This window comes from Propithecus coquereli, unplaced genomic scaffold, assembly GCF_000956105.1.
Source record: "Propithecus coquereli isolate 6110/MARCELLA unplaced genomic scaffold, Pcoq_1.0 Scaffold646, whole genome shotgun sequence".
NCBI classification, from domain to species: Eukaryota; Metazoa; Chordata; class Mammalia; order Primates; family Indriidae; genus Propithecus; species Propithecus coquereli.
In genome coordinates, this window is record NW_012152463.1 from 430 (window position 1) to 14,087 (window position 13,658).

Here is a 13,658-nt window from a genome sequence, read left to right on the forward strand (position 1 = left end):
CTGGCACCTCAGCTGGAGCCTGCTTCTTCCTGAGCTCTGGGTTGCCCCCAACAGCCCCCAGCTGTGCCGCAGAGGGACCCTTGGGCACTGACAGCAGCAGTACCACGTGAGGTGGGAGTGGAGGGGCACAGGGGGGCCTAGCTGACCCGGGGGGAGCCCCTCCCAGGCCCCTTAAATCCTGGGCGCAGGGGCAGAGTGGAAGCCAAGGCCCCTGGGACACTGGGCTCTGACCGGCCTCTGTGCTCCAGCCTCCAGGAAGTCGTTCGTGTTCGAGCTGAACGAGTGCGCCTCCAGCCGCATCCTCAAGCTGGAGAAGGAGAACCAGAGCCTGCAGAGCACCATCCAGGGGCTGCGGGACGCGTCCCTGTCGCTGGAAGAGAGCAGCCTCAAGTGCGGGGAGCTGGAGAAGGAGAACCAGCAGCTCAGTAAGAAGGTAACCTGGGCCCGCTTGGGGCTGCGGAGGCACAGAGATCTGGGACGCCCGCCCTCCCACCACAGTCCTCGTCTGGAACAGACAGGCAGGAAGGTGGCCAGGCAGGGCACTCGGGCGTCGGGGAGGGCACGCCACTGGGACAGTGCAGCATCCAGGTGCAGGCACAATTACAACGGAGGGACACGGTGACACCTGAGGAGTATCGGAGGCAGCATGGCTGTCCCTGATCCGCTGGACATGTGACTTCTATGTATCGTGTCTCCTGTGACATGGGGTTGGTGGGCTGCCTACCTACCTACCTACCTACCTACCTGTAGACAGAGTGTCAGAGGCAGCATGGCTGTCCCTGCTCTGCTGGACATGTGACTTCTGTGTGTCTTGTTGTCTCTTGTGAAGTGGGGTTGGAGGGATACCTGCCTACCTACCTGTAGACAGAAAACCTTTTTCTCTTCTACGTCGCTGCTCTCAGTGCTTCACTTCTGACGCCAGATGTGTGGCTTTTCCCCACCAAGCAATTCTCCGGTTCTCGGTGGACACCAACTTGGTGTCCTCCAGTCTTACTCGCTTCTGACGCTGTCTACCTGGAGTTGGCGCAGACCCCACAGGTTGAGGGCTCAGTCCTGTAGGACTGCCCCCCACTTCAGATGCTGGTCCAAGTCCGGCTTGTCACCTGTGCTTCCAACTGACTAAATCAGAGGTTCCCAGACTGCCCTCCTTGGGGTCCACCATTTGCTAGGACGGCTTAGTGTATTCACTTATTGTAAAGGGCACAGCTCGGGAGCAGCCAGGTAGGATAGAAGTGCAGGCCTGGGGAGCTCCCACACCCACTCTGGGTCTCCCCCTCCCAGCGCCTCCACGTGGTCACCAACCTGGAAGCTCTCTGACCTTGCCCTTTGGGGTGGAAAAAAAAGCAAGGGTGAAAAAACAACGGCCAGTAAGGGCCAAACCCAACGCCAACCCCCCCGGCCCCCCCCGAAGGGGGGGGGCCGAAAAGTCCAAACCCCCAAACAAAGGGGTGGGTCCCCCGGCAAACAACCAACAACCCGAAGCCGGCCAAGAAACCCCCAGCCCTGGACATCTCACTAGCATACATGAAAGACACTTGTCACTTTGGAGATTCCAAGGGTTTTAGGAGCTCGTGCCAGGAACGTGGGCAGAGACCACATAGGCATTTCCTCTTGTGTCACATCACCTAACGGGCATGTGAGGGTGGCGGGAGCTAGTAAGGGGTCTGCACAGAGTAAGCGCTCAGTGAAGACAGCCGTGTGCTGCTAACAGGCGTGAAGTAGGGAAGGGAGCAGAAACAGTAATGTGAGGTTCCGAATTCCAGATGCGGAGCTGTGTGTGTGTGTGTGAGACCGTTGAGGAGCATTTTAGGGTCTTGCTGGTGGTAAAACGAGGAAGTCCATGCTCAGTCCCTCCTATTGGTTTACGGGACAGGGAAGAAGAGCCAGCCGAACTGCATTTGCTTTTAAGGACAGCTGCTGGGTCTCCCTGGTCGCACAGTGGAACCTAGACGGCCGGGAGAGCAGACACGTTTACAGGCCGGTCCTGTTCTGCAGTTAGAGGATCCCCGTTCAGGCGGCCGATTCGGTCTCAGGCCGTTGGGAGGCTGGGGGTTGCCTATAGGATCAGAGGACATCAGATCCACCTGGTCCACACCGAGGGTGGCACAGGTGCATGGTGGGCTCTGGACACGCCAGCTGGCAGATTCCAGCCAAGGGAGGAGGCGAGACCCTCTTGCTGGCTGAGCACCATGTCCGACTGGCACTTGCAGGTGTCTCCCAACCTGCCCCGAGTCCTGGCAGCGGCATAACCTGAGGCATCACAGGCTGCGGGAGGAGTGTGGGCTGCAGGCAGGATTCCTGGGTCCCCTTGGGCCTGCTCTGCTGTTCCCTCACCTCTTGGGACATCCCCTGCTGTGCGTGCTGTTCACTCTGGTCCCTTTGAAGCACTGTGTACCTTGCAGGGTTTGAGCTGCCAAGTGGTTTGTCGTCTCTTTGTAGGACAGCACAAAACACCCCCATCTCAGGCCACATCTTCTGATGCGGGGCAGCGTGGGGAAAGTGCCTGGACGGTCTTAGGTTCACGTGGGCCCGGCACAGGAAATGACTTCATACATGGCAGTCCACCCCTGGCCACGGTAAAACAGAATTGACCTTTAGGAAGATGAGAATTTCCAACTCTGCAGGTCCTCTCAGCTCTGCCCCGGAAAGCCTGCAGTGTAATCTCGCTGGCCCAGGGCCGTTGTGGGTCCCCTCCCAGCAGGCTGCAAGGGTGGCTCTCAGGCCTGTTGCCACCCCAGCCCGTCTGCTGTGGCCCCTCCTCTGCCCACCCAGCACGACTCCTTACGCCCCCGTCCCTCGGGTCCCACCCTCCTGCCTCTCTGGCCTGACACCAGCCCTCTCCTGGTGTGGCCCTTGGGAGGCCAAGTCTTGGCGCAGACTCCCTGGTGGCTGGGGGTTGGGAGGGCCGGAAGGGAGGGGCCACCATTCCCAGGCAAGAGCTGTCCTGCCTCCTCCCTGTCCTGCTCAGCCCACCCTGGGCCTGGCTGGAATCCGGCCCGACCCAGCAGGGTGGTTCTTTCACCCTCTGTACATGTTGCACTGTCTTATTGTCCTGACACCTGGCCCAGGTCGGGGACGGTAAGACACAGCGGTGCTCCCGGTATTGATGGAGGAACACTTTAGCACCAGCGGAGGGGCGCACTCCGGCCGCTTTGCCCCTCGGCCAGCTCAGCCCATCCTGAGCTCTTCTCCCCAGCCTCAGCCACCTGGCTAGCATCTCTCAGTCCATAAGTGAGCCCACCAGGCCCCGCTGAGCCCCACAGGGGACCCCGGGAGCCAGCCCAGCTCTCCCACCTCACCCTGAGCGTAGCCCAGGCTGTGAGCTGGCTTAGGTCTGAGACACCAGTGGAAATCATAGTTCCCCGAAGTTAAAACATCTTTCATCTAACTTGTGGCACCTCCATGGGTCCTAGAGAAGCTGTCTCCCTCCTGTGTCTGGAATTTTGTGTTGATTTCATAAGAGTGCCATCTTTGAGTCGAGAAGGAAAGAATCCTCATTTTCAGGGGAAGAGGGGCAACCCTTTGGGGGCCTATCACAAGGAGTCAGGAGCAGCCCATCTGGAGACATAGCAGCCCCGGGGCCCTGCGAACCCAGAGGCGAACCACAGGAGCCCGTAGCCCAAGCCAGGGGCTTCGGGAGGGACGGGAAACCCCCTTGGGGCCAGAAGGCCTGCAGCCAGCTCACGTCTCTGCACGGTCAGCTCCTCAGGGGCGCCGGCTCCTCTGGGGGTGGACAGGAGTGTGGGGCACAGCACCACAGAAGGAGAAACATGAGGTCCGGCAGTGGTGGGTGGGATCCGGGAAACCACATCTTTAGACCAGAAGCAGCAATGGTCAGAAACGTAAAGGTTGGAAAGGAAGGGGCAGCAGGGGTGAGGGGCCAAGAATTAGCAGCAAGTGGGGAGACGAGACAGCCAGACCCTGCGCCAGCCTAGCCCGGGGCGGGGTTGGGGGCTACGGGGCAGGCCCCCCTGGGAGCGAGAGTGGGCACCACTGCTGCTTCCTGCATTTGACCCGTGCTCTCCAGGCGGGCTCCTTGGAGGCGAGCTCCGGCTCCCACTGGGCCCCAGGCCTTCTGCTGGGAAACGGGAAAGATAAACAGAGTCTCACTTTTGAGAAGGACCCACAGGCAGCCTGGAGGGGTGAGGCACTCTTGTCCTGGGGTTCCCCAGGTTGGGGCAGGGAACGGGGTCTGAGCCCTGCCGGGCCCACCCGTGCCCGCTGGTGGACTCTACGCCTGCACCCTCCTGTGGAGGGTCGAGACTGCACAGACCTGGGCGGCAGGAGAGCTGGCGGCCCCTCACGAGAGAAGCGAGGCTGAGTTACCTTAGACGGTGAGCCTTAGTGTCACCCGAGGATCTCTGCAAACCTCTCCGTGCAGGCCCCACCCCGGCAAGCTGATTTAGAGCAGCGTCTCAGTCCGGACTAATCACCAGGGTCGCCTGGGCATCTCTGGATCTATCCCCAGAGGTTCTGATTTAACTTCGGCCTGAGGGTCAGTTTCCCAGAGCTCCCCAGATCGTCCTCCTTGAGAACCATAGTTTTAGAGCAGTGTTCCCAAACCAGCAGCCCAGGGTCGCTAGGGTTACGTCGAATGCAGATTCTCAGGCCCTGTTCTTTGGGAGGGTGGGGCACAGGTGGATTCTAGCAGAGGAGCCTGGTGTCGGGGGGATCCCTGGGCAGCTGTCCAGGCAGGAGGGAATGTGGCGGGGCCTGGAGCAGAGGCAGTGGGGTGTTAGCGGGTACAGAATGGATAGGAAGGACGGGGCCATGGTGACAAACTTGCATGGAGGTGGAAGAGGAAGGAGGACCACTCGAGCAGCTGGGTGACGTCACCTACTAAGGCAAGGAGGGAGTCTCAGGGAGGAGAACAGGGTGATGGGTGAGTGAGGTACCGTCGGGTGCCCAGCGTCGGCGGACCTGGGCAGTGGAGCACAGGAGGCTGGAAGAGGCAGAGGGAGGCTGGGGACAGATCCGTGCCTGATGGCCTCCTCTCTAGGAGAGAAGGTCAAGGGCCAGGAGGTCCACAGAACCACGCTGGGAGATTTCCTTGAGTAAAGTCTCCTTAAAGTGTTCTGTGGGGCTGAGAGGGTTTGGTTTTGTTCCAAAACGTGGTTCACCTGGCGAGACTGACTTCTGCCCCGGGCTGGGTCTGTGGGCTCTGCAGATCGAGAAGCTACAGACCCAGCTGGAGAGAGAGAAGCAGAGCAACCAGGATTTGGAGACCCTCAGCGAGGAGCTGATCAAAGAGAAGGAGCAGCTACAGAGCGACATGGAGGCCCTGAAGGCCAACAGGGCCCAGCAGGTGGGTGTCCCCACAGCTAGGGCCTCCCCCGGAGCCTTGCCTGGGAGAGGGGAGCTGAGGATCTTGGCCAGTCCTGGAAATGCGTCACGGGTGCGCGGGCTATCAGTCACCTCGCTTGGCTGCAGCTTAAACCAGCACTTCTCAAATGGCAGTGGGGAAAGGTGGCTGGGTTTCGTCCCCCAGGGGACGTTTGGCAAAATCTGAAGACATTTTTGGTTGTCACGACCTGGGGGAGAAGAGCGTTGGTGCTCCTGGCAGGGAGTGGGTAGAGGCCAAGGATTCTGCCAGATGTTCACAATGCATAACGCAGTTCTCCATGACAAAGAACGATCCGCCTGTGCATGTCCATAGTGTCCCAAGAACCCTGACAAACCTACATGATTTTATTTGCCACCCTCCAAGAAGTCCCAGGGTAGGCAGCCCAGGGCTATGCAGTGGCTCAGTGATGCCGTCGGGAACCAGGCCTCTCGCTTACTGCCCTGCCGGCCTTAGCAGTGGCTGCCGCACACCCCAAGGTACAGGTAGGAGGGAGGTGCACAGGGAGGTCCTCCTGAGGACCCTCTGGACACGTCGCCTTAGCCAGCTAACGCGTGACTGCCTCTGTCTGCAGGGGAGGAGGGAGTACTGAGAGTTTAGTTTTTCAGCCTCTGAGGTAGAGGAGTGAACGGGAGAAGAGAGTTGGGATGGCCCTGCACGTAGTGAACAGGCGGGGCCCTGCCCAGGTGTAGCTCAGCTGGGAAGGCAAAGGTAACAGGTGAGGCGATCTCAGGTGTGTGCTGCTGAGGGAGAGAATACTGGGGTGCAGGGCCACCTCAGAGCTGTCACGCAAGGCTTCTTTGTGGACCCCACCCTGAGGATGAGAAGCAGCTGGTGGGGCTGGAGTCCTAGGGAAAGCACTCCAGGCAGAGGGAACAGCATGTGCAAAGTGTCTGTGGGAGGAAGGGGCTGGGAGTGGCCTAAGAGGAGGCCACAGAGGTGGGCAGGGCCCAGTCATCAGGGTCCTGGTCCCATGACCAAAAGTACAAGGGAAATCGCTGAAACTTTCAAGTGAGGGAGAGAGATGTAGGTTACATTTTAAAGCCATCCTGGTTGCTCTGAGCGTATTTTGAGTTGAACTGTCTTAAGCAATTTTGTCTGCGCCTGCTCACCTGAGTCTACGTCAGGCCTCTGGGGAGCGTCATAGCATTTGGGCACAGGTAGGATGGTCGGTCCTTCAAGGCCTCTGCTTTCCAGCCCCTGGTGTGAACCGCATCACTGTAATAGGTTCTCACAGCAGCCTGGGTTTTGCCTGTTGTGTTTTCCCATAGATCAAGGACCTTGAGCAAGAAAAGGACCACCTCAACCGAGCGGTGTGGTCGCTGCGGGAGAGGTCACAGGTCAGCAGCGAGGCCCGCGTGAAAGACGTGGAGAAGGAGAACAAAGCCCTCCACCAGACGGTGACAGAGGCCAGCAGCAAACTCAGCCAGCTGGAGTTCGAGAAGCAGCAGCTGCACAAGGACTTGGAGCAGGCCAGGGAGAAGGGGCAGCGGGCAGAGAAGCTGGAGGGGGAGCTGCAGCGGCTGCAGGAGGAGAACGCGCAGCTGGCCAGCAAGGTGACCTCCCTGGAGACGGCCACCGAGAAAGCCACGGCCCTGGAGCACGAGAGCCAGGGCCTGCAGCTGGAGAACCGGACGCTGAGGAAGTCTCTGGACACCTTGCAGAACGTGTCGGTGCAGCTCGAGGACCTGGAGCGCGACAACAAACAGCTGGACGCAGAGAACCTGGAGCTGCGCAAGATGGTGGAGGCCATGCGCTTTACCAGCGCCAAGATGGCGCAGATCGAGAGGGAGAACCAGCAGCTGGAGCGCGAGAAGGAGGAGCTGAGGAAGAACGTGGAGCTACTGAAGGCACTGGGCAAGAAGTCGGAGCGCCTGGAGCTCAGCTACCAGAGCGTGAGCGCCGAGAACCTGCGGCTGCAGCAGAGCCTGGAGAGCAGCGGCCGCAGGTCGCAGGCCCTGGAGAGCGAGCTGGGCGAGCTGGAGGCCGAGCACCAGGCCCTGCGCCGGGACCTGGAGGCCCTCCGGCTGGCCGGCGTGCAGCTGGAGCGGGCCGAGAGGGACAAGAAGGCCCTGGAGCAGGAGGTGGCCCAGCTCGAGAAGGACAAGAAGCTGCTGGAGAAGGAGGCCAAGCGGCTGTGGCAGCAGGTGGAGCTGAAGGACGCCGTCTTGGACGACAGCACCGCCAAGCTGTCCGCCGCCGAGAAGGAGAGCCGCGCGCTGGACCGCGAGCTGGCCCGCTGCAGGGACGCGGCCGGCAAGCTGAAGGAGCTGGAGAAGGACAACAGGGACCTCACCAAGCAGGTCATCGTGCACACGAGGACGCTGACCACCCTGCGGGAGGTGAGCGGGCACAGGCGGCCCCTGTGAGTGGGGATGGCGGCAGGCAGGGTTCCAGGGTAGAAGTGGGACTCTGTGTTCCTCAAATGCCTCCGCGTTAAGGTCTGAGAGCCCAGGGTAAACGACGCATTCCAATCCTGCTGCCCAGAGAGAATCGCTCCGGTGTTTCATTCCATTGTTTCCCCGTGTGTGTCAGCAGACACACGCTCCATATGCTGTGTACACAGGGGAGCTGTTCTGTTTTTTTATTTATTATGTCTTATTAAATAGGTTTTAAAGCCACAATTACTCAATGGATTCAAGATACTGGATCCTGTAGGTTTACTGTGATTATTTTTTGGACATTTAGGTGCTTTCCAGTATTTTCCACTATTAAATAACACTGGATGTCCTTGCATACACATACACTATCATGAATCTATCACACTATTTTCTTAGAATATGTTCCTAGAAATGGAATTACAGGATCTCTTGACGGATTTAAAACTCTCCTACTTTGCCCTGGCATCCTTTGCGCGGGTCACCCGAGCATTCGTGCTGTACATTAGGGTGAACGGCTGCTCTAGGAGATGACTTGAGCATCTGAGCGGCCTGGCGCAAGTTTAGTCTCACACATGCAGGAATTTAGTCTGGGGGCCGTCCCACACTGAGAGAAGCCCACGTGGCCGAAGCGGGTCCCTCAGTCGCTGTGCTTAAGGCCATGTTCCAGTGCCCAGCTTCCGCCATCTTGTGGCCCGGCCACCCCCTGGCAGAGTCCTCCTCTGGCCCCTCTGCGTGGAAGATGGCACTTTGTGGGCAGAGCTCAGAAACGCAGCCACACCCAGTGTGTGGTGCTGTGCGCCAAATCAGCTTTGGTGAATGCAGAGCACAAGCAAGTCAGTGAGCCACGGGGGAGAGATCCCAGCTATGAATACACGTCATAGCCCCGTCTCTGTGAGCCTGGGGTTGGGTCGTGCTGCGGTAACCAACAACCCTAGGATCCCAAGGCTGAGAGCAGCAAAGGCTCACCTCTCACTCACCGGAGGCCCGGGGACTCTCCGCGGGGTCTGTCCTCCATGCTGCCATCGGCAGTCCAGGCTGTTTGATCTCACAACTCCGCCAGCTCAGCACCAGGCTCAGGTGGCTGTGGCAGGTGAAAGGCAGCCGAATGTCACACACACACTCTTCCGTGCTTTAGCCAGCAAGTGCCCCACGTCACTCCCACCCACAGCCCCTTGGCTGGGACTGGTCACCTGGCTTCAGCTGACGCAGGGTGGCTGGGAAATTTGGGGGAGCAGGTGGTGAGCATCACTGCCTCCGTCACACTGCCACTGCGGGTCTCACGATTCGGCACGAGGGATGAGCATGCATGTGAGTACCTGTGACACCGGGCGGAGAGTGGTCACTGGCTGGAGAGCCGCAAAGAGGGGCTGAAGGAGAGTGGGATGGAGGAGGGGAACCACTCATGTGAGTTCCACACCCAGGTTCTGAAAAGGAGACCAAAGCCAGAGTTTGAAATAACATCTTTGCCCTCTTTATACTTCTTTTCCGTCTGTTTCAGCCTGTCTGCAGCGAGCATTTCATTACTTGTTGCTCCATAGAAAGGCAGTCGTACTGTCAGAAACCAAACGTGCTAGTCAGAGGTCAGCAAAAGTGGCATTCCAGACACATCTTAGGGGAGCAGCCCCTTAGCCCCATCCCCAACAGTGGCACGTGGTCTGGTCGTTTGCAGTGTCAGGAGGGCTGGAAAGCGTGCTCGCTCCCTTTCTGCAGGAAGAGCATCCCAGAGGCTCAGGGTTCCCCACGAGGCAGTGGTGAGCCATGGCCTGGGAAGACGGTTGCTCAGCCCTGAGCCAGGCTGGCACCGGCCTCTCTGCCATCTTTCTGCTGCGCTCCCGTCCCACACGCCTGCCTCACTGTCGTTGCAGGACCTGGTGCTGGAGAAGTTGAAGAGCCAGCAGCTGAGCGGTGAGCTGGACAAACTGGGCCAGGAGCTGGAGAAGGTCGGCCTCAGCAAGGAGCTGCTGCTGCAGGACGACAACAGCAACGGTGACACGTGAGGGCGTCCCCTCTGCCACGGGAGCTCTTCCCGCCGCTGCATGGTCTCCAGGCCTCAGCCTGAGACCTCCGCTTACTCTCCACAACTCAGGGTGCTGTCCTCACATGGTTCCTTAAGCCGATGTCCCTTATATTCCACGTCTTGTTCCCTGAGGCTCTCAGGCAGGTGTGGAAATAGATTTCTGTCTGATAAAAAGGCTTCTTGATTTTTTAAAAAGTTTGACGATTGCAGCTTCTCTCTGCAATGCTTTCTTAAATGGCCTCATTTTTCAAGGACATTTAGCATCTTGGACTTTTCTGGGACTTGTAACCAACAAAATGCACATGCCTGAGAATGGGATACCTTTTTAGTGGAAAGGCCGTGGACTTACCACTTAGCTAGCACTGTGGCCTTGGGCAAATTGTTTAACCTTTCTGAGACTCAGTTTCCCCATCTGTAAAATGGCCATAATATGATAATATCCCCAAGACAGTGACTGTAAAACTATAGCCATGGTGTCATGTTTGAAGGTATCACAGGTGTGTCTACTCAGGGAGCCGTGGAGAGGGTGCTGGACAGCTGGGTTTGGGCTCCCGATTTCTTGACTGCAGCGTGGTGAAGAAAACCGGCTTTATGGAAGGAGAGATGTGTTGGCAGTTAGGAGATTGGGAGCTCGCCGGTGAAGAGGCAGATAAACGATACTGTTACACCTTTACGTTTTTCAGAAAGTACAAGATTTTGGAGGGCAGAAATGAATCAGCACTGAAAACAACACTGGCCATGAAAGAAGAAAAGATTGTGTTCTTGGAAGCGCAGATGGAAGAGAAAGTGAGCCTGAACCACCAGTTACAGAACGAGCTCCAGACGGTAAGAGCTGCCGCCGTGGAGTTGCGTGTTGGGCCCGAGCTGTCGGGTCTCTGCCTCGCCCTTTCCAGCCCCTGGTCTGTGTGGCAGATTCCTGGGGCAGGGATGAACCGCCATCAGAATCACGTGCGTCAGGACAGGACAAAGCCAAAGGGAGAGCCAGAGGCCCGCGGGGGGAGGAGGCAGCGGCTCAGAGCGGCACCGAGTCTGCCAGGTGGGGTCTGGGGACACCCCTTGAGAGCCCCATGCAAAACCAAGCCACAGGCACCGAGCGGCAGCCTGCAGGTGGGGTAGACAGTGCCCAGTGCTGATGAAGATGCGCACGTCTGCTCCTGGTACACGCATGCACATGTGCTCTCCACATACGTGCATACACTTTTCACATGAATATAGATGTGTGCTTGCCACACATCTATGCATGTGTTCTCCACGCATACATATGCACATGCTCTTCACACATACACACTTGCTCTCCACACACATACACACTCCACACATACACATACGTGCTCTCTATGTGTGCACACACTCCCTCCTTACACACATACTCTTCCATTCCTCCTTTTTGAATGTGGGCCACATTTCTTGGCTGGAGGAATGAGTAGGAATCTGGAGCAAAGCAGTTCTAGCGCTGGCAGAGGCTTTAGAACATACATGATCACCTGGTCCCTATTCTCAGACTCACCTCCGTTTTATGGAGTGGACAGTTGAGGCCCAGGAGGGCAAGAAGACTTGCCACAGTCACGTGGCTGAAGTCGGGATGTGGCAGGAGTGGGTCGCAGGCCCCTGCCCTGCCTGTCATCTCTGAAAGTAAAGGGGAAACATGGAGGACAGAGCTTATGTGCCCTCCCCTCAAAAGCAAAAAGAGCGTGCCTGGCATATCACACACGAGGGCAGGGGAGTGGCTGGCATGGGGCCGCCCTCAAGCCACTGAGGTGGGGCCCGGAGCCAGGCTTCCTGTGCCTGAAGTCTGCTTTCTTGTTGCCGTGCCCTGCAGCTGAAGAAGGAGTGTGAGACCCTCAGGCAGAGCCAGGAAGAGGGGAAGCTCCTGCAGAACTCTTTCAAACACCCCGTGGGGAAGACGGTCGCCGGCAGCCAGGGGAAGGAGACCTGGGGGCCCAGCCACAAGGAAGCCACGATGGAGCTGCTCCGAGTGAAGGACCGGGCCATCGAGCTGGAGAGGAACGTGAGTGGGCTGCCCCGGCCGCAGTGGCTCAGGGAGAGACCTATGGCTGGTCCCATTGACAGCGCATCGTTACTATGAAGAACACGGGACGTCAGAGTCTGTTGCAATTGGTCCAGATCTAGCTGGATACTTTTTGAGTTGTCCCGGAAGGTCCGACAGGCTCCTCCTCACTTGTGGTGCCTTTGGTGTTTCTCACACCAGGGGCAAACTCTCCATCTCCCGCGGTGCGTTGCTGTCCTCCTGCCCATGGGACAGTGTTAGGTGGTTGAGGCAGAGACCACATGGCTGGCAAAACCCAAAAGTGTTTACTGTCTGTTCCTTCCAGAAAAAGTTTGCTAATGCACGTCTATACCTCTGGTTTTATCTGATTCTCAACAGTGACTTTACGAAGTCCTTAGGGATGACTTTCATTATTTGACAGATTAGAATTTAAGAGACTTGACCCAAAGGCTTGTGCTGATAAGGGATAGTACAAGACTATGGCCCAAGGGTCCTGACCCCTAGCCCAGTTTTTGGCATACTTTACGTGGTCTTTATTAGTCTCTTGTAACACGAAGCTCCTTATTCTACCTGCTGTCACTCCTAAGTAGGGCGAAGCTATAGACTAAGGCTTTGCCTTTCTGTCCTATGAGAGACTTGGGGTTGTTGTCAAGGGAAGATGGATTTGGCTCACTGAAATGCACTCTCAGGTGTTCAGCAGAAAACAAAGGCATTAAAGAGAGAAAGGAAGAAGTGGCTTTAACTCCAGCGTGCCTCGGCCTCACTCATGTACTCAGGTGCAATGCACTGTCCCCCATGTTGTGTGGTCTTTTTTTAAAAAATTCTGTTGAGAGAAAATGGTATTTCCTTCACCTGATGGACCTTGGCTTTGGCCCCCAAAGTGTCGACTCTTGGGGGTTTGTTACAAGCCAAGGACCTATGACCAGTTAGCATCTTCCCAGCCGGTTTGATTGGCTCACGCTTCCCCATCTTCTAGAACGCGGCTCTGCAAGCCGAGAAGCAGCTGCTCAAGGAACAGCTACAGCACTTGGAGACCCAGAATGTGGCCTTCAGCAGTCAGATCCTGACGCTGCAGAAACAGAGCGCCTTCCTGCAGGAGCACAACACCACGCTGCAGACACAGACAGCCAAGCTGCAGGTGAGCGCGTGGCTGGGGCCAGCAGGTCAGAGCCCCGTGCGGATGTTTATCTGTGGCTCTGAGAGACTAGCGAGGCACCAGGACTCCTAAGCAGCAGCAAGACAATGTATGGGGGAAGTTGGGGGCTTTGTTTTGTTCTTATTATAATAGGCTTATAAACAGTGATCTGAGAAGGTGGTGATGGTTTACAAGCCATCTTCAGTGATGGAACCTATTGCTGCACAGGTGAAAAACATCATTTCTCTGCCTTCCCTTGCATTCTTGTCCATGTTTCCCAAAGTCTGTTCCTTGAAATGTAATTAGAAACGACTTGGAAAAGAGCTTGGGGATCAAATAGAACAGAACAGAACAGAATTAACCAGGTTTCTTTACATTAGAACCTGGCAGAGCCTTTTTTTAAGCACATGTGAATTTTTAATCCCAGAGGGCAGTGGGCTCTGAAGTGGCTCCCGGACCGTTGGGAGCGGCCAGCAGAGCCAGCGTCTGTGCCACCCAGGACAGATGCTGTTCCTGTTTACAATGAGTAGATTGTGGGAAGATGAATTTGTCCTTTATTAACGCAGTTTCTGAGAAGAGTTTGAAGATATGTAACTTACAGGACAGGGATGATGAACAGGAAACTATTTGGCAAAGAGGTTGGCATTGATCGTTAAAACAAGAAAATAAGATACTGATTTGTTGGTTTATTCCTTCTTGTAAATTCCTTGCCTGGTTTTAATGTCATGGTAATTCTGGCTTCGTAGAATGATGTGGGAAGTATTCCCTTCTCTTCC

The 13,658-nt window shown here is 56.9% G+C and overlaps 1 protein-coding gene across 1 annotated transcript in view; it reads left to right on the plus strand.

The window, feature by feature from the left end:
• Window positions 1–248: 248 nt before the first annotated feature.
• LOC105822924 (protein Daple-like) overlaps window positions 249–13,658 on the plus strand; it is a gene marked incomplete at its 5' end in the record, with an annotated part of 37,864 nt that continues 24,454 nt past the window's right edge. Inside the window, 7 exons of the mRNA XM_012660000.1 lie at window positions 249–433; window positions 5,168–5,305; window positions 6,613–7,683; window positions 9,588–9,715; window positions 10,423–10,564; window positions 11,559–11,747; window positions 12,724–12,885. Of these exons, the coding sequence (XP_012515454.1) occupies window positions 249–433; window positions 5,168–5,305; window positions 6,613–7,683; window positions 9,588–9,715; window positions 10,423–10,564; window positions 11,559–11,747; window positions 12,724–12,885 (2,015 nt within the window). The remainder of the gene's footprint in view (window positions 434–5,167; window positions 5,306–6,612; window positions 7,684–9,587; window positions 9,716–10,422; window positions 10,565–11,558; window positions 11,748–12,723; window positions 12,886–13,658) is intronic.